This window comes from Macaca nemestrina, chromosome X (assembly GCF_043159975.1).
Source record: "Macaca nemestrina isolate mMacNem1 chromosome X, mMacNem.hap1, whole genome shotgun sequence".
NCBI classification, from domain to species: Eukaryota; Metazoa; Chordata; class Mammalia; order Primates; family Cercopithecidae; genus Macaca; species Macaca nemestrina.
In genome coordinates, this window is record NC_092145.1 from 79,840,612 (window position 1) to 79,866,394 (window position 25,783).

At 40.1% G+C, this 25,783-nt stretch overlaps 1 protein-coding gene across 3 annotated transcripts in view; it reads left to right on the plus strand.

Annotated features, from left to right (window-relative positions):
- NEXMIF (neurite extension and migration factor) overlaps positions 1–25,276 on the plus strand; it is a 198,943-nt gene extending 173,667 nt beyond the window's left edge. For 2 of the 3 annotated variants that reach the window (XM_011767574.2, XM_011767575.3), the window contains exons 2-4: positions 12,398–12,523; positions 13,685–18,059; positions 18,661–25,276. In XM_011767574.2, the coding sequence (XP_011765876.2) occupies positions 12,445–12,523; positions 13,685–18,059; positions 18,661–18,754 (4,548 nt within the window). In that variant the 5' untranslated portion in view covers positions 12,398–12,444 and the 3' untranslated portion in view covers positions 18,755–25,276. The remainder of the gene's footprint in view (positions 1–12,397; positions 12,524–13,684; positions 18,060–18,660) is intronic. The other variant, XM_011767577.2, reaches the window with a different exon arrangement.
- The last annotated feature ends 507 nt before the right edge of the window (positions 25,277–25,783 follow it).

A 25,783-nucleotide genomic window follows, 5' to 3' on the forward strand; every position in this document is an offset into this window, starting at 1 on the left:
ACAAATATACATATGTACCCCTGAATCTAAAAGTTTTTTTTAAATCAGTTTTGAGTTCTCTTGTTCTAGACTTTTCATCTAAATGAGTTCCAATTTGTCTATATCACTTATCAAAGTTCATTAGAACATTCATTCTGTTCCTGCCATCTTAATGACATCATGTTTCCCCTGCTCAATCCTGTCTTTGTGTCTCTGTAGATTAATTTTTTATGTTAGATCATTAGCACTAAAAGATGATTTTAATTAAAATAATACCCACAACCCCTTCTTCCCCCCCACTCTCCTCTTCCCCAAGAGACAGACATTCTAATTTGGCATGACATTATCTGGCCTAACAGTGTCTGGCATATGAAGTGCCTAAAAGGTCATCTTCCATTGTTTTAGCTTTCTGGAATAGTTGAATTAAGTTCAAACTCAGGATGTTTTTCAAATGTTAAGTCTCTCTGGGGATGTTTTTCATAACATCTTTGAACTGGCTAACACGACAATAAATGAAACATGCTGCACTGGATTAAAAGGTTATTTCCCTAGTGTGTCAAGATAACAGAGAACATGAAACTTCCCATCAGACACTGGGCATCTCTGGCTGTCAGTGTAGCAACATTGTCTCCATTAAGTTCCTAACCTCCACCGCTCAGAGAACACTTTAGTCAAGAAACTACCCTTCACAGTGAATCCTGAGTGGCAGAAAGGCAAAGAAAAGAAGATGTAGGAAGAGTCAGAAATAAACAAAAGAGATTAGGGACTCTGTGAGCTAATAACCTGAGTCTAGGTAATCAAGACCAAAGACCGTGGGAAACCCATTATTTGACATTAAGAGTAAGGAAGAAACCTCATACAGGATCAGAGCCAAGCAAAAAATGAACAGTGGTCTACAATTGGCAGAGTAATTCTGGTAAGTTAGAATATTGAAGGACAGGACAAGAGTCTGTATTCCATGGAGATGAGATACCTGCAATTTACCACATTAGAATGATTACCTAAGAAAGACTATGGAAATAAATTTTAAAAGGGTGTTTCCTATGCAGACTTTAATGAGCACAGCGCCCCCAGAATGCCATGCATATGGCTTTGGGCATCAGCCAGGATTGGCTTGAGTTGGGTGCTACCTAGTGAACTATTTCAAACTATGGTGCTCTGAGGACTTTTTTGCTGCCTTGGGTATGGGTAACAGTAATGAGTTGTGAGGGGTCAGAATAGAGAGCTAATAGTGATAAATGATTGCTAGGCTATTACAGAATTCTAACTAGAATGGCAACATACTTATTCTTAGGCCCAACCCCTCTTCTTTTCTGATATTCCACCCTTCTTCTTAGCCCTCTATCCTTTCCCTTGCTCCTGGATAGCCCATTCCTTGTCCCATGTAGCAAATAAAATGAATATGAGAAAATGCTTCTAATGGGGCGGGGGGGACATGGCCTTATTAACACGTGTGTTTGGATTCCTGGGTGCTTTTGTGGAATTATTGAAATTTTCCTTTCAGTAATAAAAATTATTCAACAGCAGTTGTAAAAGTATTGTGCAGATGGTCAAGCTCACCTTAAAGTATTTTCCCCATATATAAATAGCCAATAACTACCATGTACCCACAAAAATTAAAAATTTAGGCCAGGTGTGGTGGCTCACGCCTGTAATCCCAGCATTTTGGGAGGCCGAGGCAGGCGGATCACGAGATCAGGAGCTGGAGACCAGCCTGACCAACATGGTGAAACCCCGTCTCTACAAAAATACAAAAATTATCCGGGTGTGATGGCGCGTGCCTATAATCCCAGCTACTCAGGAGGCTGAGGCAGGAGAATCGCTGGAACCCAGGAGGCGGAGGTTGCAGTGAGCCGAGATCTCATGACTGCACTCCAGCCTGGGTGACAGAGTGAGACTCCATCTCAAAAAGAATAAAAATAAATAAATACATTTTTTTTAAATTTAAAATTTACCCCAGTGGAGTTCACTTACTGATGGAGGATGCCTGAGTCCTTTGACCTTTGGCAGTGATGGGTCTTCTAGCTGTGAAAAGGTCTAGACATCTATCAGTTTGAGCATGACTACTGGGCTCCACTATAAGCATACCTGCAAAAGGAGTGTGATGAGGGTGGGATCTGAAACAGTAGTTTTACCACTTGGCATGGATTGCCTAGCAGTTGTGTACTTAGTGAAAGCAAGTCCAGAGTTAAATGGGAAGTTGCACTTCATGGAGTGATCAGAGATGGATTTTTTCCCCCCCGTAGGGCCCAAGTCTGTGAACCAAAGGGATTTTTTTTTTTCTTGGTGAAAGAAATTCACCTTGAACCAATATCTAGAAGACCTATCTGGGGATCAACAAGGCCAGGAGAATATTTTGAAAATAAAATCAAAATACAGAAATAAACATTTGAGCCAATCTAAGACTTGTCCCACTGAGAGATACCTGCTTTGCCAAGTACATGCCTACCTCTCTAAGATTATAAGTGCTTTGAGGGTAGAGCTTGTGTTTCTCACTTCTGTTTTCCTCATGGCATAGTCTAACATGTAAAACAGGTATTTAATAAATGTGAAAACACTTAACGTACAACCACACCCATGTGACAGTCCCAGCCTTCCAGCAAGTTGTTTGTATTTTGTCCATATAGCCAAGAAAGTTAAGGAAGTGGAGTACTCAACTAAGCCCCGGATTCACAGACCTTCTTCAGTGTTGAACTATGCTATTCTTCACTGCTTAGAATATAGAAAAGGTATCGCTGTTTGAAGTACACATGTTAGGATGGCCTGGGAACTACCCTGATATTAAGAAGGAAGGCCAGAGATTTTATGGATGGTAAAACTGAGGCTCCCAGTTACCTGTAACAGTTACCTCAGTATCTCATGGGAAAACTACAGTGGGACCAAGATTGTTTCCTGGACCAGGACAGTAGTATCACTTTTGTTAACGGGATGTTTTGTATTTGAGTATGCATTGTCTTCAATTTACTTGGAACCACTTATGCATTGTTCTTGTGTACTTACCTAAAATTAGCTGATCTATAGGGAAATGAATAGATATGTCTGTAATTCTTAGGGGATCTAAAATATAGTAATTAATTTGATGTTTATCTCTTTATGGTCTTGTTTTCTGCTTTGGAAGTTAGAATGAAGTCAGAAACGAGTAAAAGAAAACTATGATCATGGGACTTTTTATATATTAAAAAAAATAAAAAGAAGAAGAAAAAGAAGGCTGGGTGTCGTGACTCACGCCTGTAATCCCAGCACTTTGGGAGGCCAAGGCGGGTGGATCACAAGGTCAGGAGTTCAAGACCAGCCTGGCCAAGATGATGAAACCCCATCTCTACTAAAAATACAAAAATTAGTGGGGCGCAGTGGCAGTCGCCTGTAATCTCAATTACTCGGGAGGCTGAGGCAGGAGAATCGCTTGAACTCAGGTGGCAGAGGTTGCAGTGAGCTGAGATCGTGCCACTACACTCCAGCCTGGGCAATGGAGTGAGACTCCATCTCAAGAAAGAGAAAGAAAAGAAAAAGAAAGAAAGTTGGGCCAGGCACAGTGGCTCACGCCTGTAATGCCAACACTTTGAGAAGCTGAGGTGGGCAGATCATCTGAGGTCAGGAGTTCGAGACCAGCCTGGCCAACATGGTGAAACCCCATCTCTACTAAAAATACAAAAATGAGCTGGGCATGGTGGTGATTGCCTGTAGTCCCAGCTACTCAGGAGGCTGAGGCAGGAGAATCACTTGAACCCTGGAGGCAGAGGTTGCAGTGAGCTGACATCATGCCACTGCACTCCAGCCTAGGTGACAGAACGAGACTCCATCTCAAAAAAAAAGAAAGAAAGAAAGAAAGAAACTTTTGTACTTGTCATGGTATCCCTAGTCCCTCTACTCTCCCCTCAAAATTTCAAATGGTGTCTTAACTGGGCATTATTAAATAGCTGAATTTATTTTAGCTCTTCCAAAGAATTCCCAGCTTTGTTCATCTTACAACTTCCAGTCCTTTATATTGCATCTTGCTTCCACAATGGAAGAAGAAAGTCACCATAATTTTTTTGAGTGTACGTGAATGTCAGGTGTGTGTGTGTGCGTGTGTGTGTGTGTGTAAGGAAGAAATGTGTTGCTTGGGCGGGTATGCCTTGGGATGACAATACAGAGCTCTAGAATCCAGAGGCTGGAAGAGCAGTGCCTACTTCTCAGATGGATTTTGGCTTTATCTCTACCACTTTTCACTTCTCCTCTTGGGATAAGTAAGAACAGCTTTCTTATTTCTGACAGCATTTCCTCCAATAAAGACAAACAAAAAGTTAGTAGCCCTCTTATTAGTGGTTATTTTTATTGATAATTTACATTCCACTTGGTAAGGAACTCGGTGCTATGGGGATATTTCTGGACCGGAAGGCAATACACATCCCACATCTAAGGATGTGTCCGTGTTACCAAATCACTATGTAACACTGACAAGTAGTTTCCCCTTTCTGGGACTTGGTTACCCCACTTGTAAAATGGGGAGTTTGGGATGAGACTATCTTCCAAGATCCTTCCAGCCCTGTGGTTTAGTGATTATATTTCTGAAAAGAATGTTATAACATTTTTTCAAAATGCAGTTAACAGGATAAATTAGTAATAAGAAAAGAGATTAGAAATCATATGGAGAAAGTCAAAAGATAATTGAGCCTAAAGTTATTGCACTCAAGCATTAAATGTAACTCAGTGCTGCCTGGCAACAAAAGCACTCTTTGATTAGGATACAGTCCTTATATAAATGCATTCTCAGAAAGGGCCAGGCTACAGTGGCGTGGTTCTTCAGAAGACTTGCCATCTTCCACACACAATTGGGTCTTCCAGGTTGATCGCTCTGTTCCTAATATGCCATTATACTGCCCATATGGGTCTAGAGTCAAGGAGAAAGTGACTTTCTTTAGAAAGAAATACTCCACCTGACAAACAGTGATTATACTCTTCTATCACTCTTTCCTCAGATTTGAGAAAGAAAGCAGGCAAAAGTCCTGAAAATAAAATTATTTTACAAAGGCAAAGGGACTCAGATGTGTCAGTGAAGTTGAGCTACCTATAGTTACAAGGTTTAAAAGTTAAGACTAGTGAGGAGGCTGGCTATTCCTGACTTGAACCTATTAGTGCCTCTGCTTGTTCTTTCTACCCCTAATTCCAGTCTTAATGAATATTGTTTCCTAGCATTTGTATAGTGCTTTAATATATACAATGCATTTGTATATGCTTTCTCATTGATTCATGGTCTTATGCACCTACTCTTCTTGAAAATTTCTTTGGAGTGATGTCACAAAAATAGTACAGATAAAACTGGTAGGGAGAGAGAGAAAAGAAGCAGAAGGGAGACCCAAATGTTGAGACACCAAGCTACGACAAAAATGCAGCCACTATCACTTCTGCCTAGGAACATGATGGCAAAGAGGGTCCTTTTTAGATTGGTGGCTGCCAAAAATGAAGGCAGATGATACATACAGAGCCCTGTCACCACCAGCAGCACCCTACTTGCTATCCCTGACAAGACTGGGGTATGTATGTATAAAAATCAGAGGCATACAGGAAGAGACATGAGATGGAAGGGAGTAAAGAGTTCCCTCAGGCTCATCCCAGTATCACACAAAACTTAAATCAGAATTTCTTCTTGCATGTCAATTTTTTATGGTACATGTAATTAATTTCAGTTTTTAAAGATGAAAAAATAGACTGGGCCTGGTGGCTCACGCCTGTAATCCTAGTACTTTGGGAGGCCAACACAGTCGGATCACCTAAGGTCACGAGTTCCAGACCAGCCTGGCCAACATGGCGAAACCCTGCCTCTACTAAAAATACAAAAATTAGCTTGGGAGGATGAGGCAGGAGAACCCCTTGAACCCGGGAGGCAGAGGTTGTAGTGAAGCAAGATCGCACCATTGCACTCCAGCCTGGGGGATTGAGCGAGACTCTGGAAAGGAAGGAAGGATGGAAGGGAAGGAAGGGAGAACAGAGGGAGGAGGGAGGGAGGAAGGGAAGGGAGGGAGGGAGGGAATAGCTGGGCATATGGTAGCCTGTAATTACAGCTACTCGAGAGGCTGAGGCAGGAGAATCGCTTGAACCTGGCAGGCGGAGGTTGCAGTGAGCTGAGATCATGCCACTGCACTCCAGCCTGGGTGGCAAAGTGAGACTCTGTTTCAAAAAAAAGAGAGAGAGAGAAAGAGAGAGAGAGCGAAGGGAAGAAAAGAAAGAGCGAGAAAAGAAAAGAAAAGAAAGAAAGAGAAAGAAAGGAAGGAAAGAAAGAAAAGAAAAGAAAGAAAGAAAAGAAAAAGAAAGAAAGAAAGGAAAGGAAAAGGAAGAAAGAAGGAAAGAAAGACAAAAATTAAATGAATTCTAGAGTGTTAGGAACTAAAAGAACCCTTAGATATAATCTAGTTTTTCTCCTTTATTGTATAGCTAGTAAAACTAAGTAGCAGAGAGGGGAGGGAGCTTGTCTGAGGACACCTAGCTAATGATTGTACTCTGTCCATTATACAGTATCCCCTCTTCTATATGAATTTTTTTTGCATATCTGTTGAATTTTTGGATTTTTTTTTTTTTTTTTTTAAGACAGAGTCTCACTTTGTCCCCCAGGCTTAAGTGCAGTGGCACGATCTTGGCTCACTGCGGCTGCGGCTTCAACCTCCCAGGTTCAAGCAATCCTCCTGCCTCAGCCCACCAAATGGCTGAGACTACAGTCACATGCCACCATGCCCGGCTAATTTTTTTGTATTTTTTGTAGAGACGGGATTTCCCCATGTTGCCCAGGCTGGTCTCAAACTCCTGAGCTCAAGCAATCCGCCCACCTCGGCCTCCCAAAGTGCTAGGATTACAGGTGTGAACCACTACTCCCGACCAGAATTTTGGAATCTTTATCATGAGAGTGGAAATATTTAATAGAGCCATACTATACTTTTGAGATATATAGAGTGTAGCTGTGGTAATCTCTTTTTGATGTCTTTCTCACCCTTAATATTGTTAAAACTTGTATGGTTGCTCATTTAAGCATGTTTCCTGTACTTAACATCATCATACCTCTGTATTTCTAGCTTAGGGTGTTAAAATCCTGATAGATATCAGAAAATAGAATTAGCCAAGTAGAATTTTGGATTAGAATGTGCTCCCTGTACTGTTGCTGATTCTGTCATCCATTATACTGACTAAAGCTAGACTGGGAAGAATCAGACTAGACAGAGCTAGCTGGGCTAGCTTGGAAAACTGTCCGTGGGCCTATTTGCTATAGTAGTGCCATCTCCTTGCTTCATTACAGTCCCTAAGCCAACCTGTAGATTCCCCATCTGTAACAGCTTGCTGGTCAGTTGCTTTCTTTCCAGTGTGACAGCTAAGGTCCTGGTCAGCTTCATTAGACATGTTGTACCTGATAACTGGTCTTCATACTGGCCTTGCTTTGTTCCCAAGAATATTCTGGCACCAATATTTCTGAGGCTACTCTGGTCTGGAATCCAACCATCCATGATTCTCCTTTTACAATCATCTATTAACTCTTTGATCTCTCTCCTCTCTATATTCTGACTACTACTCCCTTACCTGTCACATCTAAATCATCTTCCAGGTCTATACAGCACAGCTATGTAGTTATACTTACATCTAACATCTCCTTTCCATTCCTGTTTCCTTCTCCTGAATTCTAATCTTTTTGACATCTCACACCTGAACATTTTTTCCTATCTTCCTACGCTCTGTCTCTCCCACTTTCACTGGTCCTAATATTCTTCACTACTCAAAACCCTTCAGCATCTTCCTGAATTACAATTTAGTTGGCCTCCACAGTATACTTCAGTTTATCTTTCCACTATATTTTCTTGTTTGTACCTATTTCAGCCAAACACTATTCCCTAAATTCTCTCCCCTTTTTTCCTACCATTCAACATCATTGTTTAACCAGTTTTTACAAAGTACATACCATGTTATAAGCACTATGTGAGCTAGGCCCTGTGGAGTTGGGGGTGTTGGTGCTTAGTCTTTTGGGGGTATCAGATATAAAGTAGTAAAGCTTGTATGAGATGATGAACACAGAGGAGATAAAAATTCTTTGAGAATACAGAGAATGACAGAGACTAATTTTGTTTGGAGTAGGTAATCAAGGAATGTGTCAAGGAAAAACTGAGTAGGGAAGAGGACAGAGAGGTGAAAGGGAAGTTGGGAAAGGGAGGAAGGGAAGGAATGGGAAAAGGGGACAGAGATTCCAAACAGAGAGAATATCAAGTGCAAGGCACCCAGAAGCAAAAACAAATGGTTTAATATTAAGGGAGCAGAGAGGGTTAGAATATTTAGGAACATAGTGGGAAGTGAACAGAATGAAAAGAAGATACAACTGGAGAAGGTGAGGATTGATTGAGGAAAGTGTTTTGCAAAGCAAAACAGTTTTAAGGTACCTTGTCTACTTGCTATGATTCTATAGCAGTTGTTTAGAAGATAGACTGAAGTGGGAGGGAGACTTGTAGCATTTCATGAAGGTCCTTCTGCCTGGAATACTTTTCTCTCCACTGAACTTCCCCATCCTCACCTCCAGAAAGGTCATCCTTCAAGGTCTACCTTAATGTTGCTGCTTTTAGTGAAGCCTTCCCAAACCTCCCTCCTCTCTAGAATTCTAGAATTGGAGTAATTTCCCTCCATTTGGGATTCCCATAGCAACTTTCTGCCTCTCTTTCAGTGGATTATACTTACGATTTGTCTGTAGCTTGCTTTCCCCCTCTAGACTCGGAGCATCTTGAAAACAGAGATCTAGCCTCATTTATCTGTCTTTTCTATGCTGTACCTGATACAATACCGTGATCACCGGTAGTACTAATAATTTTGATGAATTGATTTAAATTGGTGTCCCAGAGATTGGCACTACTCAAACTCCAAAGGCTATATTGCCCCAGGCCCATAGGCAAAAACATGACTTACTTTCTCACCTTGATTTTTTTTCCCCCAGTTGGGAAAAGCCAGGGACAGCCTCAACACAAATGCTGGTGTGGGTCATCTAGACTCTGAGACCTTAGACTTCAAGGCCACTGGGGACAAGGATAGCACCCTACAGGATCTATGAGCCTTTCTCAAGCCTGACTGAGGGGAAGGGCAGATAGGAGGGATTGCTTTTCCAGTCTAATGGAACATTTCCTTGCTTCAAAATACCATCTCCATGCTAATGTTATTTTAATGCCATTACACTGTGTAATTTACTGTGATCAGCAGAGCAATTTGTTGTACATTCTTCCAAAAGTGTTAATCAATTTTAGCTCAAAATAGATTTTAAAACCCCACCTAATTTACTGTCCTAAAATGCTGATCAGTGGGGGAACACTAAAGCAAGCCCAGAGTTGTTTGTATTGTAACTGTAAGAAATTATAATTCCTCTCCAAAATTATTTTTATAAGCAGCCAAGGTATAAGTAAATAGGTATGTAGGAAAATATATACCTTTAGTTGTCCTGTTTATAGCTGAGATTTGAAAAGTCATAGGAAAGGACTAAAGGATTGTCTGCTCAAGGTCTAGCCTACTAATTCTGGAGAACAAAGGCCCAAATTATTGATAATCACTGAGTTAATATCCGTGATACTCAGTTTTCTCTTTTCAAAAAAATTAGACCCTAATAGAACCCAACTTATGAGGTAATTAATTATACATCCAAGCTCCCATGTCCCCCCTCTACCTCTTCTTTATCTCTTGCCAAAGTGTATCTCCTCTCTATTCTCAACCCTATAAGATTCCCTTTACTTCAGAGTCATAAATCCTGGGTGCTTGGCCAGATTTTTCTATTAGAAGCAATTTGTGTTCTTAGGGAAATAACATCCCAGAGTAAAGTTACAGCAGCACTAATATGTCCCCTGACATAGTGTTCTTGTCCTGTCTGAAAAGATTGGATAATTGGCTAGACACAGTTGCTCATGACTGTAATCCAGCACTTCAGGAGGCCGAGGCAGGTGGATCGCTTGAGGTCAGGAGTTCAAGACCAGCCTGGCCAACATGACGAAATCCCATTTCTACTAAAAATACAAAAATTAGCTGGGCATGCTGGTGCATGCCTGTTAATTCCAGTTACTTAGGAGGCTGATACACGAGAATCGCTTGAACTCTAGAGGGGCCGCTGCCTTCCACCTGGGTGATGGAATGAGACTCTGTCTCAAAAAAAAAAAAAAAAAAAAAAAGATTGGATAATTGTTGATACTTAAATATATTGTTCCTATATATATTTCATGGTACATTAATTTTTACTGATAATCGATGCTTATCTGTGGCAGCTGTTCTTTATTTTCCTACCTGAAAGGGTATAGAAGTACAGATCAGTAACATGTGGAAACTTGTATTTCTCTAGCCCTGTTTTAGTCAGGGGTTGGAACTGGTAAGAATCATGGAGATGGTATTTTGTGTTTTAAGAAAAAACACCTAGTCTCTTGGTCAGGAAACTTGGGGGTTTTTTCATAGATCTGTCATTGTGTTGTTTTACAACCTTGGCTATCATAGTCTGTCTTTCCATACCTTGGTCTTCCTGGTGATAAAAATGGACTTGCTTGTAGTTAACTATAGACATAAGGGATAAGAAGACATTAAATTATTGAAATCTAAAAGTAATTTGCACTTTATCAAGTTCCTGCCAACATGGACTTAGTGGAGGGGCAAAAGAGGAGTAAATGATAGCTGAAGCTCTACTGAACTCCAAAACAAAAATGTACAGAGTAATCCATGATGGCAGTATGATTCCATCTGATTCATAGGGTCCTCTTTGAAGCAGAGGCAGATATCCAATCTGTTCATTCAATTCTACTACAAATGAGCCCTCCTTGACAAAGGGTGGGGACTTGGACATTGCTCTCCACTCCTCTCCATGTTTTAAAACTCTCCAGCCCTTTTCTGTGTAAATACAAGTAAGCATATTTTTTCTCTTTTCTCTGGCACCCATTGTTTACTGCCTATGCATCAAATCAGATCTCATATAAAATGAGAAGAAAATGTGGCAATTCTAATATATAAGTGTTAGGGGAAGCCCAGAGTCATCTAACATTTTTAAAACTGAGAGACTGCCTAATACAATCTTTATATTTTATAGATAAGGGGGCCGGGCGCGGTGGCTCAAGCCTGTAATCCCAGCACTTTGGGAGGCCGAGACGGGCGGATCACGAGGTCAGGAGATCGAGACCATCTTGGCTAACACGGTGAAACCCCGTCTCTACTAAAAAATACAAAAAACTAGCCGGGCGAGGTGGCAGGCGCCTGTAGTCCCAGCTACTCAGGAGGCTGAGGCAGGAGAATGGTGTGAACCCAGGAGGCAGAGCTTGCAGTGAGCTGAGATCCGGCCACTGCACTCCAGCCTGGGCGACAGAGCAAGACTCCGTCTCAAAAAAAAAAAAAAAAAAAAAACTTATAGATAAGGGAATAGGCCCAGATGGGTAAAATATCTTATAGATTGAATCATGTGAAACTGTTACTGCTTCTTGTTTCTCAATATTGGACCTACTTTTTATAGTATTTTGCATGCATTAGGATAAATGACTATACAATTGAGATTCTTATAATAGCTGCTTGACTATCAATACCATGTGCTTTTTAATAAAGGGATAGATACTCAGCTGGGGAGAAGGTCTAGGGACAGGGGGAGGGCAAGATGTTGTAGTGGCATGTGGCAGATACCCCCATCTCATCTCCTATCATTTTGCATATAGATACCACTCAGGTAGGTGGGCAGGAGATGAAAGGCTACAGATAGATGTATGTCCTATGCCCTAAAAATATCAGACGATGCTGGGGCCTTTTCAGAAAACCTAATCTTCTTTGTAGTCACATTTTTAAAAATCTTGCTGTGGAGGAATACTTGTCAAAGTCCAAGTTAAAGTCCTGGAAGTTGAGAAACCAAGGAATTCTCTACCTCCTTCATCCTTAGCAGTCAAATTTTAAGGCACAGAAAGGGAAAATCTGAATATGATATATATGTGTGTATGTGTATGAATTGCCTTGTTTTTGAAGAGCATCTGATCATTTGAAATAGAAATGAGGCAAACAAAAATAAAGTTAATTGCCACACACAAACACACATACAAACACACCTTATCTCAGGTTAGTCTTGTCTTTGCTTTGTGTCCTTCTTAATCAGGCAACCATGATTAGGTTAAATGTATTACTATTTGGAGGAAGGGATAAGTTGTCTGCTTCCTCGGATTTCAGTTATGAATAATATCATGGCCCAGAGGTGATAGAAGGATCTAGGATGTATGAATGAGTGTGAGTTTCCAAATTGACTTTATGTGGTAGGTATAAATTGTGAAACAAAAACATTGTGAAACAAAAACAATAGCAGTGATGAAGTCAGTCTGGAAACAGGTAAATCCCAGTGAGCCTTTTAAGACCCCTCTAGCTGAAATAACCTATAAAACACAAAATAAAACAAATTTAATGACCGATATTATATATTTGAAATGTGCAGGTTGGACAGCATTTGGACTTGGAATGAAACAATAAGAGGTTACATTCATGGATAACCAACAAGATAAGGCTATTGTTGCCTCAGCCAGCGGAGAAAACACTCTGATTAATGGGGTCAAAGAAAATGGTAAGGGAATTTAATTATAGTATATAATATCTCTCCTGGTAGTCCTCTGTTATTACTATAGATTTTCAATACCCATAAAGTTGAGACAGGTTGAGCTCAGGATGCCTCTGAAATGAATGTTAATTGTAAACTTTATTCCACCAAATATCTAACTGGGCTATAAGAGTCCCTAAGAGGCATTGAATCTGACCCCTTTGCCCTCCCAAATCATATCTGTCAGATGAAGTTCCTCAGAATTCCTAGTGAATTAGAAATATGCTCTGATGTGAGGCTTAGAACTTCTAGAGTAGCTGGGCGCAGTGGCTTATAACTGTAACCCCAGTACTTTGGGAGGCCGAGGTGGGCAGATCATTTGAGGTCAGGAGTTTGAGACCAGCCTGGGCAACATGGTAAAACCCCGTATCTACCAAAAATATAAAAAATTAGCCCGTATGGTGGCAGGCGCCTGTAATCCCAGCTACTCGGGAGGCTGAGGCATGAGAATCACTTGAACCCAGGAGATGGAGATTGCAGTGAGCCGAGATCACACTGCTGCATTCCAGCCTGGGCAATAGAGCAAGATTCAGTCAAAAAAAAAGAACAAGAGAGAGAGAGAAGAAGGATGGAAGGAGGGAAGGGAAGGGAAAGGAAGGGAAGGGAAGAAAGAAGGAAAGGAAAGGAAGGGAAGGGAAGAAGGAAGGAAAGGAAAGGAAAGGAAAGGAAAGGAAAGGAAAGGAAAGGAAAGGAAAGGAAAGGAAAAAGGAAGGAAGGAAGGGGAACTTGTAGAGTCACTAGGAACTTCCAGAACATGGATCTAGGGGACAGGCCTGAGCCTCGTAGCTCAAAAGTATTAATGTTCCATCTAAGCATTTTCCCCTTAAAAGCCTTGACTTTCCAATTGATCAAGCAGTCCAATTCTTTTCTCATTTCTGAGGAGAGCTTTGCCTTTCTCTGAGGAAGAAACTTGGCCTAAATAATAATTATTTTTCACTTGCATGAATGTTCAATATAAAATCAGGGTTGTTCTTTAATGTCATAGTTTTTATTTGTAAAGATAGAGATGTGAAGGCTTAGCTTATATAATAAGATCAAGTACCAGAAACTGATCAAGGGAAAGAAAGTTAATGAGTCTGGTCTAAGACCCTTAATTTTATTCCTGTCATTTCTTTCCCTTTTTCTTAGACTCAGAGGACCAGGATGTGGCAATGAAGTCATTTGCAGCTCTAGAAGCTGCTGCACCTATCCAGCCTATACCGGTGGCGCAAAAGGAGACCCTGATGTATCCCAGGGGTCTCCTGCCTCTACCCTCTAAGAAGTCCTGTATGCAGAGCCCACCCTCTCCGTTGGGCCTGATTGAAGCACCCGAACATGCTGCCAATAGTGCTTCTGTGAATGCCATCTCCCTCACATCTGGCATTGCAAAAGGCCTGAACACATGGTCACTTCCCAATGAATGTGAGAAAGCTCCATTTGCCATAGTGGAGCCTGCAGGCATGTCAGCTCTGAATGGGGACTGCCTCATGCAGCCAAGTCGGACTTGCTTAGGCTGCTTCATGGAATCCAAGGATGCAGTAGATCCTGAGCCAGGGATCAGTCTGAAAGTTGGTGATCTAAATAGGGATTATGAAACGTGTGCAGTCTCTGATATAGGGATTCAGTGTATTAATGCTGGAGAAAATATGAAATATGGAGAGCAGCTGCTCTCAGACCAGCTCCTAGGCTTCCCCCTGCATAAATCAAGGGCAGGAGACAGACGAGAAACTGAGAAACCTGACATTGACTTGGAGGATCCAGCTCAGAAAAGCTATTATGAGGCATTACTGTTAGACAAGTGCAATACAGAAGAAGCTTTGCTTGCAAATTCCAATCAGGATTGGGGTTACTTTGAGACTTTCATTAGTGAAAGTAAGATTGAACTTCTTGACCTCTGTTCCAAGAATGAGCTGTCTGTCAACCTATTCTCTGAAGAAGATGTGGATAACTACATGTTTGATGACGATGAATCAACACTAGGCAGTGATGTCTGCTCCCTGAAAATTCGGTATGAGTCCTTTCAGGACAACGTTCGAGACAAGACTACTCTTTTGATGCAGGAAGATGCCCAATTCAACTTTTTCCCCAGCGTCTTTACTACCTGCCCCAAGCGAGAGTCTAAGAGTGGGGCCCTGAAGCAGAGCAGTGATTTTTCCCAATTCAAGGTCCCTGATGTGAGCATCATCTGGGGGGAGGAAGATAAAAACTTGGACAAGAAGAAAGGCAAAGAGGAAGGACAGGAAGACAAAGGTGTAGAGAAGAAAGATGGAAAGGATAATGGAGAAAAGTCTGCCTTAAATAAACCATGCAGTGGGACTGAAGTAGAGCAACTTAAGAATCCAAAGCAGGGCCATCTTGCTAATTGCTTGGATACATCAGGGAATTTCAGTGATGATAGTTCCTTCATTGAGATCTCATATGATTCTATGGGTGAGATCAGGGACTGTAGTCGCTATATGGCTCGGGACACTAATTCTGGCAGCTCCTCCTCCCAACAGAACTATGGGCTGCGAGCCAAGAGAAAAGTCAGATACAGTGAAGATTATCTATATGATGTTGACTCACTAGAGGGTGAAAAAGTAAATGAGAGGAAGGAATGGCTGCCAGTTGGTTCCAAAGAGGAAGATGATGATGAATGGTGTCCCAAAAAGAGAAGAAAAGTAACCCGTAAGGAGCCACCTGTTATTATCAAATATATCATCATTAATCGCTTTAAAGGTGAGAAGAACATGCTGGTGAAGTTGGGTAAGGTGGATGCCAGTGAGACAACAGTGAATTTGAGTGAGAATCAGCTCAACAAATACGCCAAACTGGCACCCTTGAAAGGCTTCTGGCAAAAGAAGAAGCAGAGAAACACCAACACGGACTCCATCAAGACACTTTTTTCCCAAAAGCAAAGCTTTGAACCAGGTAGCTTTGAGGTGTCATTTCTGCCACCTGCTCGCAAACGAAAATCTAAACTTGGCAACAGGCACAGGATTCAAAGAATCCCATCCATTGAAATTTCAGCAAGTAGTAAACAGATTTCATTATGCAATGATCAGAGGCAAGCTAGTAATCGTAAAGAAGATGGAGGCCTAAAAGGTACACTGAAGTCAGCACCTCTGGGTGCCCCTAGCTGTGCAAATGGATCACATTTAAATGACATCACAGGCCCTGACTCTGTGAAAGTCAAAGCCCAAGACACAGAGTTTAAGGGGCCAGAGAGGAAAGTGCTCAACAAAATCAAATTTAAAAGTGAAGCTAGGTTAAAATCTAAGAAAGTCAAAGCTGCTGGGCAAGAAAGCAAACCAATTGTTCAAATGAGCCCTCTCTTGGAAGACCAATCCTCCAAGGCTAATTTGAAGAATGAAGTTATTCCTGGGACCTCAAACAGTTGCCATCTATCTGAATTTCATGAGGCAAAGGCTGCTAAGAATTCCACTTTTCTACCAACGACCTGCTCTTCTGAAATGCCTTTATCATCAGCTAATGTTACCACTAATATACCTGTTATCCCTGGAGGGTATCTGCAGACATTGTTAGATGCTTCTGACTTGTCAAATAACACTAGTATCTCATACTTCACCCACCATTCTCCAGAGCAAAATGAAGGCAGCCTCACTCAAACTGAAAAATCATTTGTACCCCTCCAGCCTACCCAGGACTGTGTGCTCACCTCATCCTCTGACTCTGAGCTGCAGCAGTCATCTCATAACTTCAAAATGGAATCAAGCAACTATGGAAATGTGTGGCCCAACAAGGCTACGCCTGGCACCCAGGAATTCATGGCTGAAGTCTCAAGGGAGATAGCCCCAACCCAATCCAGTGAATTTGGAGCCTCCCAAGTAGTCTCCATGGAAAATAACCTCACACCTACAACATACAATCCAATCTGCCTCAGTAGTGGTGGCAGTAATTGCAACAAGGTCCTGTATGACTCCGTGCAAGATACCCAACTCCCATCTGATGACTCTTACCAATTATGTCACTTTAATAATGGAGAAATCTGCTTTCCTTTCCAACAGGGGCCAGTCAATATGGATGATGGTCGGCTCTTTAGCTTTGATTCAATGGCCCCACTCTCTGTCAGCTCAAGTAATTATTGCTCCTTAAGCTTGAAGTCCTGTGAAAAGGATGGCGATGATGATATCACTGATGACTTCCTGGCCCATTGCAGCCCTAAGCTGGTGATCCAGCAAAGCATTGATGAGATAGCACCACTGAAGGAGTCCACTGATCTCCTGGATATATCCAACTTCACCCCTGACAAATTCCGTCACTCTTCCCTTTCAGAGATGTCCCCACCGGACACCCCTAGTCTTTCCCCTCAAATTACCAGATGTGAGAGTATGAAGACACTAGGAACACTGAAGGGGTTCCAAGAGGGTGTCCCAGGACCATTGGACAGTGTGGAAAAAATCAAGTGGGACTGCAGTACCCTTTCACGGCAGGTCCAAATGGAGGATGGATTTACTTTAAATAACCACCAGTTTCAGTTTCATATGTTCAATGATGAGGATTCTCTCAGCCTGCTCCAAAAAAACCCTTGCCTGTCAACATTTAATGATCCATCTGGTCAAAATAGTACCAACAACAAAGTGTCAAAATCAAGAAAGAAAAGTTCTCCCAACAAGAGTGGGGCTATGAACCAAAGCTCTTCTCAGAAAAACACCAGGAAAAAATCCCTCAAAGGCAACAACAAGGGGATTGAAAAGCCACCTAGCAAAAACTCCCGCCAGGTCCCTAAGTCCACAAAGAAAGGGAAATACATGGCTGCCATCAATGGAGAGAAAATGCAAATTGGCATTGGCCGTGGGGGAAGCCAAACCAACACCATATCCTCCACTGGGAAGACATTGGCTGAATGTATCCAACATGGTGGCCCTATGGCCTCTATGAAGATGCCAAGTCAAAAGGGACTTTCTGGAGATTGGGCCTTGGGGAAGGAGAGCAGCCCAGGCTGGAGTGATATGAGCATGGGCACCAACACCAACAGCCTTCTGGATGATGACCAACGGGAGTTTCAGGAGCCTTCCTATATCTTGTCCAACATTGCCTCTGGTATGGCAGATGTGCAGAGATTCATGATGGCCTCCATAGAGCCCCTGTGGGAACCCATGGAGCACCATGGGGATCCCAAAATATTCTACTCCTCTGAGTCCAATAGTCTAAAATTAAAAACCCTCAAAATATTGGCTGGGACACCACAGGAGTCTAAGAAAAAGATCAACAGTGGGTCCCCAGGAGCCACTAAGAATCACAGGTCAATCAAGGGTGTGAGCAAAAGCAATGGGAAAACAACAATAGGTGATCCTGGTCGTGCAAACATGCCTGGTTATAACGAGGACTCTCGCTCTACCTTCTTTGATAAAAAGTATAGTAACATGAGCACTTTAGGCAATAACGGACCGACACACAAAAAGCTGTATCGTCACAAATCCAGCTCCAAGGCCCTGAGAGATGAGAAATGTAAGGGAAAGCACATGGAGCGAGAACAGGTCCACAAGGATGAGTCTGGGACAGCTTCTTTTGAAAAACTGAGGTAATACTGCACCAATATGGCTGAGATGATGCACCCTTAGCTCTCCTACTACCTACTAAGCCCGCAGTCCCTCATTTTTTCCCTCTTGAAAGCAAAAATTTGCATGAAAGAAACTGTCCCATTCCCTTCTTTTTCAAATTAAAAAGAAAATTTTAAAGTGCATGAAAATCCCTATACCTTTAAGCCACCCAAAAGATTGGGCAATTTTGTTGTGGCTTGGCTAGGGATAAGCTCTAACAAAGCTATTTTTTCTTCTGCTATTCATCACTAGTTACTACATATTAAGAAAATAGAACTAAAATATGCTCTTGAATGATTTTTGGAAGCGAAAGTCTTTGCAGTAAGACAGATTTTGAAAAATAGAATTTAAAAGTCATGTAGACAAAAAGCCAAGATCATTTAAACAAGAGAGCATTATTTGGAAAACAAAATCTGAACATGCGGCAATTAGGAGGGCTTTCTAGTGCCCTGTGCTATTTGTATCTTTTTCTACATCATACGGCATCTAGTATGATGTTAACAAATTTAACTTGTATGATCCCTTTGTGGGACATACACCAAAACTAACTAAGATGGCATAAATTGTTTGATTTTTCTGCAGGGATTCCGACTACAATCTCCTAAAAGCAGAAACAACCTTTTGGGTTTTACCTGTGTTTGAAGAAGAGACTCGCATTTTCCAGAAAGACATTTGATGTTTGTGTTTTATTTCTTTCAAAATATGCCTTGTGGTATGTATGTTGACATGTAAGTGCTTAAAGAAAAGAATTTTAAATTGTGGGAATACGTCTTTGGAGCAAACTTTAATCTCATGTTCTATGTAAAAGACTTAAAAAGTCATACAGTTGCACAAGTAGTTTATGCACTATTTACCCACAAGGAAAAAATTGAAAACATTGTGCCAAAACTACAAACAAGTGACTGTACTGTATATATTTTTACTTCTATATCAACATTTGGTTGTATTTGGGGAACTTGTCCCTGTTAATTTACTAGAAACATTCCAGTGATTCTTGCTGTTAACCACCCCCACTTATGTGGATAGCACCTGTAGATCATGGTGGAAAAATATGTTGTGTTACACAATTTACCAAAATTAAAGGATAGTGTTTGAAATGTGCCAAATTTTCTTACCTCATCTCACAGATTCACCCACAGTTTAAACCTCATTAATTATTTTTAAATGGATATATACACACCCAAACATATATATGTATATATATGTGTGTGTGTATATATATGTATACACAAACACACGTTCTTTTAAAATTTTAAACTCTACTGTCTTGTATGGAAACAAGGCTAAACAAGGCAAAATAAAGATTTGCTTGTTCCATTGTCTAAGGGTTAAAATTTTGGAAAAATCTGAAGACCACAACAGCTAAGTCCATCAGGGACCCAAGTATATGCATTTACAGAACGTTTTACAAGGAAACAAAACAGCTGCTTTGAAAGTTTGTTTTCTAAAAGCAAAATCTGTAGCTGAAAATTATTTAAAGTGAAAGTTATATTGCTGATACTTTATATCTCAGTTTTATATATTTTATAATAGTCTGGGATAAATTATAAAAATAGCTATAAAATCAACACTAATGATAAATGAAGTCTATAGAATGCTTTTATTTAAATAGTTTCCTAAATGTTTTATTCCAGTTTTGTCAAAAGTGCACTCATATCATGGCTTTAGTGTTCTTTCAGTGTTTAATCTTGCAATGCCAATGTCATTTAAAGAAAATGTTAAGGCATCCCAGTTCAACCAAATTTTTACATTTACTATCAGATAAGATGAACAATTTGTGGCAACAACTGATTTGGGCCATATATACTTAGTCTGAGGATAACCAATATTTGATGCCACACGTTAAACTTAAATCTCAATTTTAAGTACAAATTTTAAAATCACATTTTTTATTCAGTACTCCCCCTACTTTTTAAAAAAATTTCACAGCTCCAACATTCCTCACTACTAATTTTTCTTCCCCTTAATTCACCACTTGACTTCTAACATTTGATCTCTTTTATTTGCACAATTGAAGGCCTGTGCATCTGATGACTGATGCGTTATGGCACAGATGAGATAATGGATGTGAGAGCGCTTTGTAGATCATAAAGTGCTATACAGATATAGGGGATTAATATTATTAATATTGTTAGTTGTTGTCGTTGTTACTATTCTTACTAATATTGTTACTAACCTATTAACTTGTGAATATATAGGCTGGGGTGGGAGGGTGGAGAGTAAGTGGGAAGGGAAAAAGGGGATTTAACAAAAAAAGGGAAGATGTTTCAAAAGGAAAATTTTAAGCAAAATATGAACCTACCTAGTCAATGCCACCTAAATGTATTCACAAACAGAGAAGCAACATTTGAAAGTAGTCAGAGAGAAATGGAAGGAAACCCTGTCATGTATATAAGTATATATACTTCCCGGTCCATGATTCCTTTCACCAGCCTACTCTATTCCTTACAGCTGGGTCGTAAAATGAACAAGCCTGTGTTCTTGATCTTGTGTGTTCCCAGCGTCAGTCTCTTGTGTCTGTGGGGATGCGTGGGTGAGGAGCATTCTGTGAGGCTGGTACAGGCCCATTCCTAGGCTTTGATGTTCTGTGTGCAGTGAGCCCTGGAAAATTACTTAGTGGAAAGGCACCAGATGAAATATGTCTCCTGCCCTATAGCTACCATCCAAAAGGGAAAATAACCAAACTGGAAAATCTTCTTCTGTTTCTCTTTTCTGATAGCTAGCTGTACTAAATGCTATGGCCAGTCCCTAGAAACTGGTCTTTGTTTTTTTGTTTTTGTTTTTGTTTTTTCTGTTTTGCAGCTGAATTTTGGCTTGGAATCACCAACTCTGCCTGTATTGTGATCTCCAAGACTCCAGACCTCAGAGTCACCTGCTGGCTTAGAGGAGTGGAGTGCTTTCTATGTAATGAAAAGGTGGCAGTTAATGAAAAAATAAAGAAAATGTTCCATTAATACAATGTGTTTTTATAAAAGTAAATACAGGAGCAGCTGTCCCAGGTTTTTTTTTTTTTTTTTTTTTTTTTTTTTGGTATCAGTTCAGCTTTGGAGAATGGGGTGTGAGTGGGGTAGGACAGCCTGAAACTGTTGGAAATAATTTCCTTGTGAGAACTTGCTATCATAAGTCCTTTGGAATGGATATTCTTTCAGTTGCTCCTATGGAGCCCATTAAGGGCCAATTCTAGGGCATAGTTCATCCCTTTCTCCAAAGAGAATTGTTATTTTAAAGCACCTTTTTAATTGGCCTGCAGTGTATTATATGCTTTTAACATATAAATTAGTGACGCATAACCAGTCACTTTGTACTGAAACATAAAAAGAAACAGAGTTTGAGAAATGAGCAATAGGCCAAGGCAGAAGATGTTTATTCTCTTATTTGCATTTAATATTCCTCTCAGTACATTGTGTTCTGAGATGTTCATCATTTCGCATTTTGTTGGTCCTGTCTCTGCTCTCACAGTTCTTTTTCTTCCTGTCATAACCAGCTGCCTTAGTAGAGTATAAAAATAGTATTTTGCCCTATCACTGGTATCTCAAGTCAGAAATATATATTATCCTTGGTCTGAAACTCCTGATTACCACTCCCTTCTAACCTCTCCCCTCTGAGAAGCTGTTTCCTATTAATGCCTCCCTAACAGAGTCCCATTTAATCTTTACTTTCCTGGAAATGGTAACCTGCCTTATTCTTCTTACTTAATCTCAGACCTTGGTCTTAGAATTTTTCTTTTATGCTCTTATATCCCACCTGCCCAAATTGTCAGGGCTCAACAATCTTAGTCAGGCTGCTTTGTTCTGGAAGTTCAGAGGGAAACCTTCCCATTCTTAATTGCCTTTAATTGCTTTGGCTATTTTCAAATCTCATTTTTAATTAAATTTTTTTTATTTTTATGGATTAGAGGTACAGGACAGTTGTGTTACATGGATATATTGCTTAGTGAAATCTGGGCTTTTAGTGTACCCATCACCCAAATAGTGTACATTGTACCTAATAGGTGGTACTTCATCCCTCAAATATAATTTTAAACACACACTCATGCCCACATGGACAAATTATATCACATGACTGAGGAAACTTAGAAATTCCTTTTCCCTGAAGATCTGTTAAGAATAGGTCTCATCTCCTGCCCTGGTTAGGTGCTATACTATATGGAGAAGGGTATTGAGACTTTGGGGGTCATGTTTGGGCTTTGATAATTGGCTTCAACCAGTGACCATCCTTTCTGCCTCTCCAAGGTCTCTTATACCAGCTTCTTCACATATGCTGCTTCCTCCCAGCTTTCCCTTCTGACTTCTTGTTACTCTGTGCAACTATGTGTCAAGGCCTTACCTTTTCCTAATGTTTTCAAACCTCCTGCATTACTTTGATCATCACTTCTTCAGCCATCTCACTGAAGTCCTTGGTGCTAGCTGGGCTTTTGTGATAACTTTCACCTTCTCTGAACTTTTTCCTTGCTGGGAAGCATCTGCGTGTGTGAGGGGGCGAGGGAGGGGAGTATGTGTATATGTGTGTAAGAAAGAGGCAAAAGGATGCTTCAAAAGCTATAAACAACTCTAGCAAGCATCCTAAGTCCTATGTGAGGTTTTGCAGTTCTAGTGAATTTCTGTTTTAGTAGGTTTGAATTAGCATTTACTGCCTAAAGGAGAAAAACCGTATCCAAGGACCTTTTAGCCATGTTTGCTATTACCAAGCTGGACCAGTGTGATGTAGATCAAACATGTCTTCAGCTTACAGATGCTCTCAGAACAGTTCCAAGAATTGAAGAAAGCTAAGTTTCTATGCTGAAGAGGAGAATGGAGCACTAGCTAGTCCTAACTATTGCTAGAAATAGAAATGTTTATTTTCTCCTTTATTATTGAGAAATTATCTAATTTAAGGAGTTACCATTTTCATTTAGGGATTTTTTTAATGACTGCCCATCACTACAGAAATATGTTCTTTTTATAAAATAAAACTAATGTGAGGTTGGTTTGTTTTCTAATCATAAAATTCACTAAGCCTATAGTTACATTTAGAAGATTTAGTACCAAAATCAAACTTTTAGTAACAAACAGGAATCTCGTCAACAAAATGTAGGCCAGGGATTTTGTAAAGGTTTCTCAAAGACCCAAATAAGGGAGAAAAAAATTTTCTGTTTAACTTGGGAAACACCATCATCAGCTTGAGGGTCCTCAACCAGCTTGTGATTATTTTGATGACAGGACTCAGGCTACCCTTTAAGGCACATTTTTTACTCAGCATTAAACATTAGCTACAGTCGTGAAGCAGAGCTCCCATTGCAGCTACATACTTGAGATGTACTCTTGGTTTCAGAATCGTAACTAAGGGGTAAGACATTGGAGAAGGACAATGTAAAAGATAGAGGTTTAGTACAAAGTTTACGGTGTGAATGAGGCTTTCAAAATCAGTGTCTGGGTAAATTGATACTAAAGACACTGAAGAAACACTCATCCACATAAGATGGAAAGGATGTCTGTCCATCTAACAAGCTCAGGGGTTTCTGAGTCTCAGAATGACATCCCATTTCAAAAAGAAGAAAAGAGATACTGAAATCATTCTGCCTGTTTGAGAGATGACTGGTTATTTACAGCACAAAAAAAATGGCTTAGAATGAAAACTAGAGGAGGCCTTTTGTTTTTCACTCCCCATGAGGAGAGTGGAAATCTTAAGATGCTCTACTGGGATACCTGTAGCACTGACTGGAGTTTGCTGCCTACAGAGTTTTGAATGTACTAGTCCTTAGTTTCCATAGAACTGAATGCACCTCTTTAGTAAGTTGCTGATTTATGGTGCTAAAGAAAATGATTATTCCCATTTTTTTTCTTCTTCCCCAAGCCCCTTAAGCATTTAAGAAAATTTAAAATAAAAGCGTTAGAGGCCCTTTTTATGAATGTAATCTAAGTTTCTGTTTGACATATGACACTGCAACTTAAAAATGTTAGGAAATTATTTGCCTTTTTTTTTCTTTTAGAGTTAAGCTTTATAAATAACCTGTAGAATCAATTGAAGTATAAAGCTTAAGGATCACTCTTAAGACGTCTACAAAATCTTGTATATTTTTAAGTGTGCCAATTTGTAACATATTTTGTAAGTGTATATTTTTCTTAGAAAAGTGCTGTGAAGTGTCTGTATGTGAGAGTTTTCCTTTTTCTGCACCACTAGGTGCTAATAAAAGGATATTTACTTCAAAGTTTCTGGTTTTAGAAACCACAATACAAAGAAAAAAAATACACTTTTGTTGGAAATTTTGTAACACAAAACATGTTGTGAAAGAGTGTAGTGATCTTGTGCAAAAGAAAATGAACATTTGTGAGCTTCTTGCTGTTTTATAGATTTTCTTGTAAATTATTCTTGTAACACTTCTGGTTTTGTTGTTCTTGTTGCGAAGGTTTCAAATATTTGTGACTGAATGTACGGTGAAACTGTCATAATGTTACCTAGCTGAGTTTTGTTATTGTTTATGAAATAAATAAAAAGAAAAATTTAAAATACTGCTTTAGAATCATATGTATTAGAAATCAAACCATTTCTAATTAAATCTATGTCCCAAATAAAACGTTCTTTATCATCTAGAGCAGTGTTTCTCAAACTGTCTGTGGTGAGGGACCAATAGTTTTTGCAATCCATCACAGACTAATACTATTATAAAACACAACAAAAATGAATTTCTAAGAAAGTTAAATGGAAAAAAGATATGCAAAATAAAAGCCCAAAAGTATTAGGTTTAACATGTAAGATTACATTTTGAGATAAACATAAGGGGAAAGAAACGAATTGCAAAAAGTTGGTACCCTGTTTGAGATAAGTCCACTCATCAATGTCAAATTACCATAGAAGGTTCTAATCATACTTTGAGTAACACTTTGACTAGACCAGCAGCATTACCATCATCTGGGAACTTGTTAGGAATGCCAAATTCCAAGCCCTACACCAATTCTGCTTAATGAGAATCTGAATTTTAACAAGATCCCTGGGTGTTTTGTGTGCATGTTAAAGTTTGAGAAGCACTGGGCTAGAGTTTTGTGTAGGGGATTCTTTTGCCCCTCAAATTGAGGAATCATCTTCTAGTGTGTCCAGTCTTCAGAGACCTTAAAACAAATTGTGTCTTTGTTTTGTGATTCAGATGGAATCTGCAGAGATGCAGTCCTCTCAAAGTGTTAAAGCTGTTTATTGAAAGTAATAAATGCTGATTTGCCTGGTACCCAAAAGATGTCAGATTTTCCATAATTCCCTACAGTTCCTACGTCATGTTACTTACCACTCACTCATGGACCTCGTTTCCTTTATTCAGGACTTTTCTGAACTCAGTCCCTACAGTACCCAGTATTTCAAAGTATTTGCTATGTCTAGAAAAATTGAACTTTGTTTTCAATTGCCCAAACCATTTGAGTCACCCATCAGAGCCTAGAGTCCTGGCTAACCGTAGCCACATCATTGAGGCACACATGAGCCAACAGTCACTTCCTTGGTTTTGAACACCACTGCTCAAAGAAATTAAAAAATGTGCATGAGGAAATGTCTCTCTTCTCACTGGATAACCTCATCCACTTCTACCACTTCAGCTACCACCTAGATGTCCACAAATCTCCCCCATGTTCCTGGCTTATATTTTCAGTTGTAGGCTGGCTGTTTCTACTTGGACATTCAGCAATATCCTCAGACATTTATTCAAGTCTGAGTGTGCTCTAGCTCTTTACCCTCTGAGTGT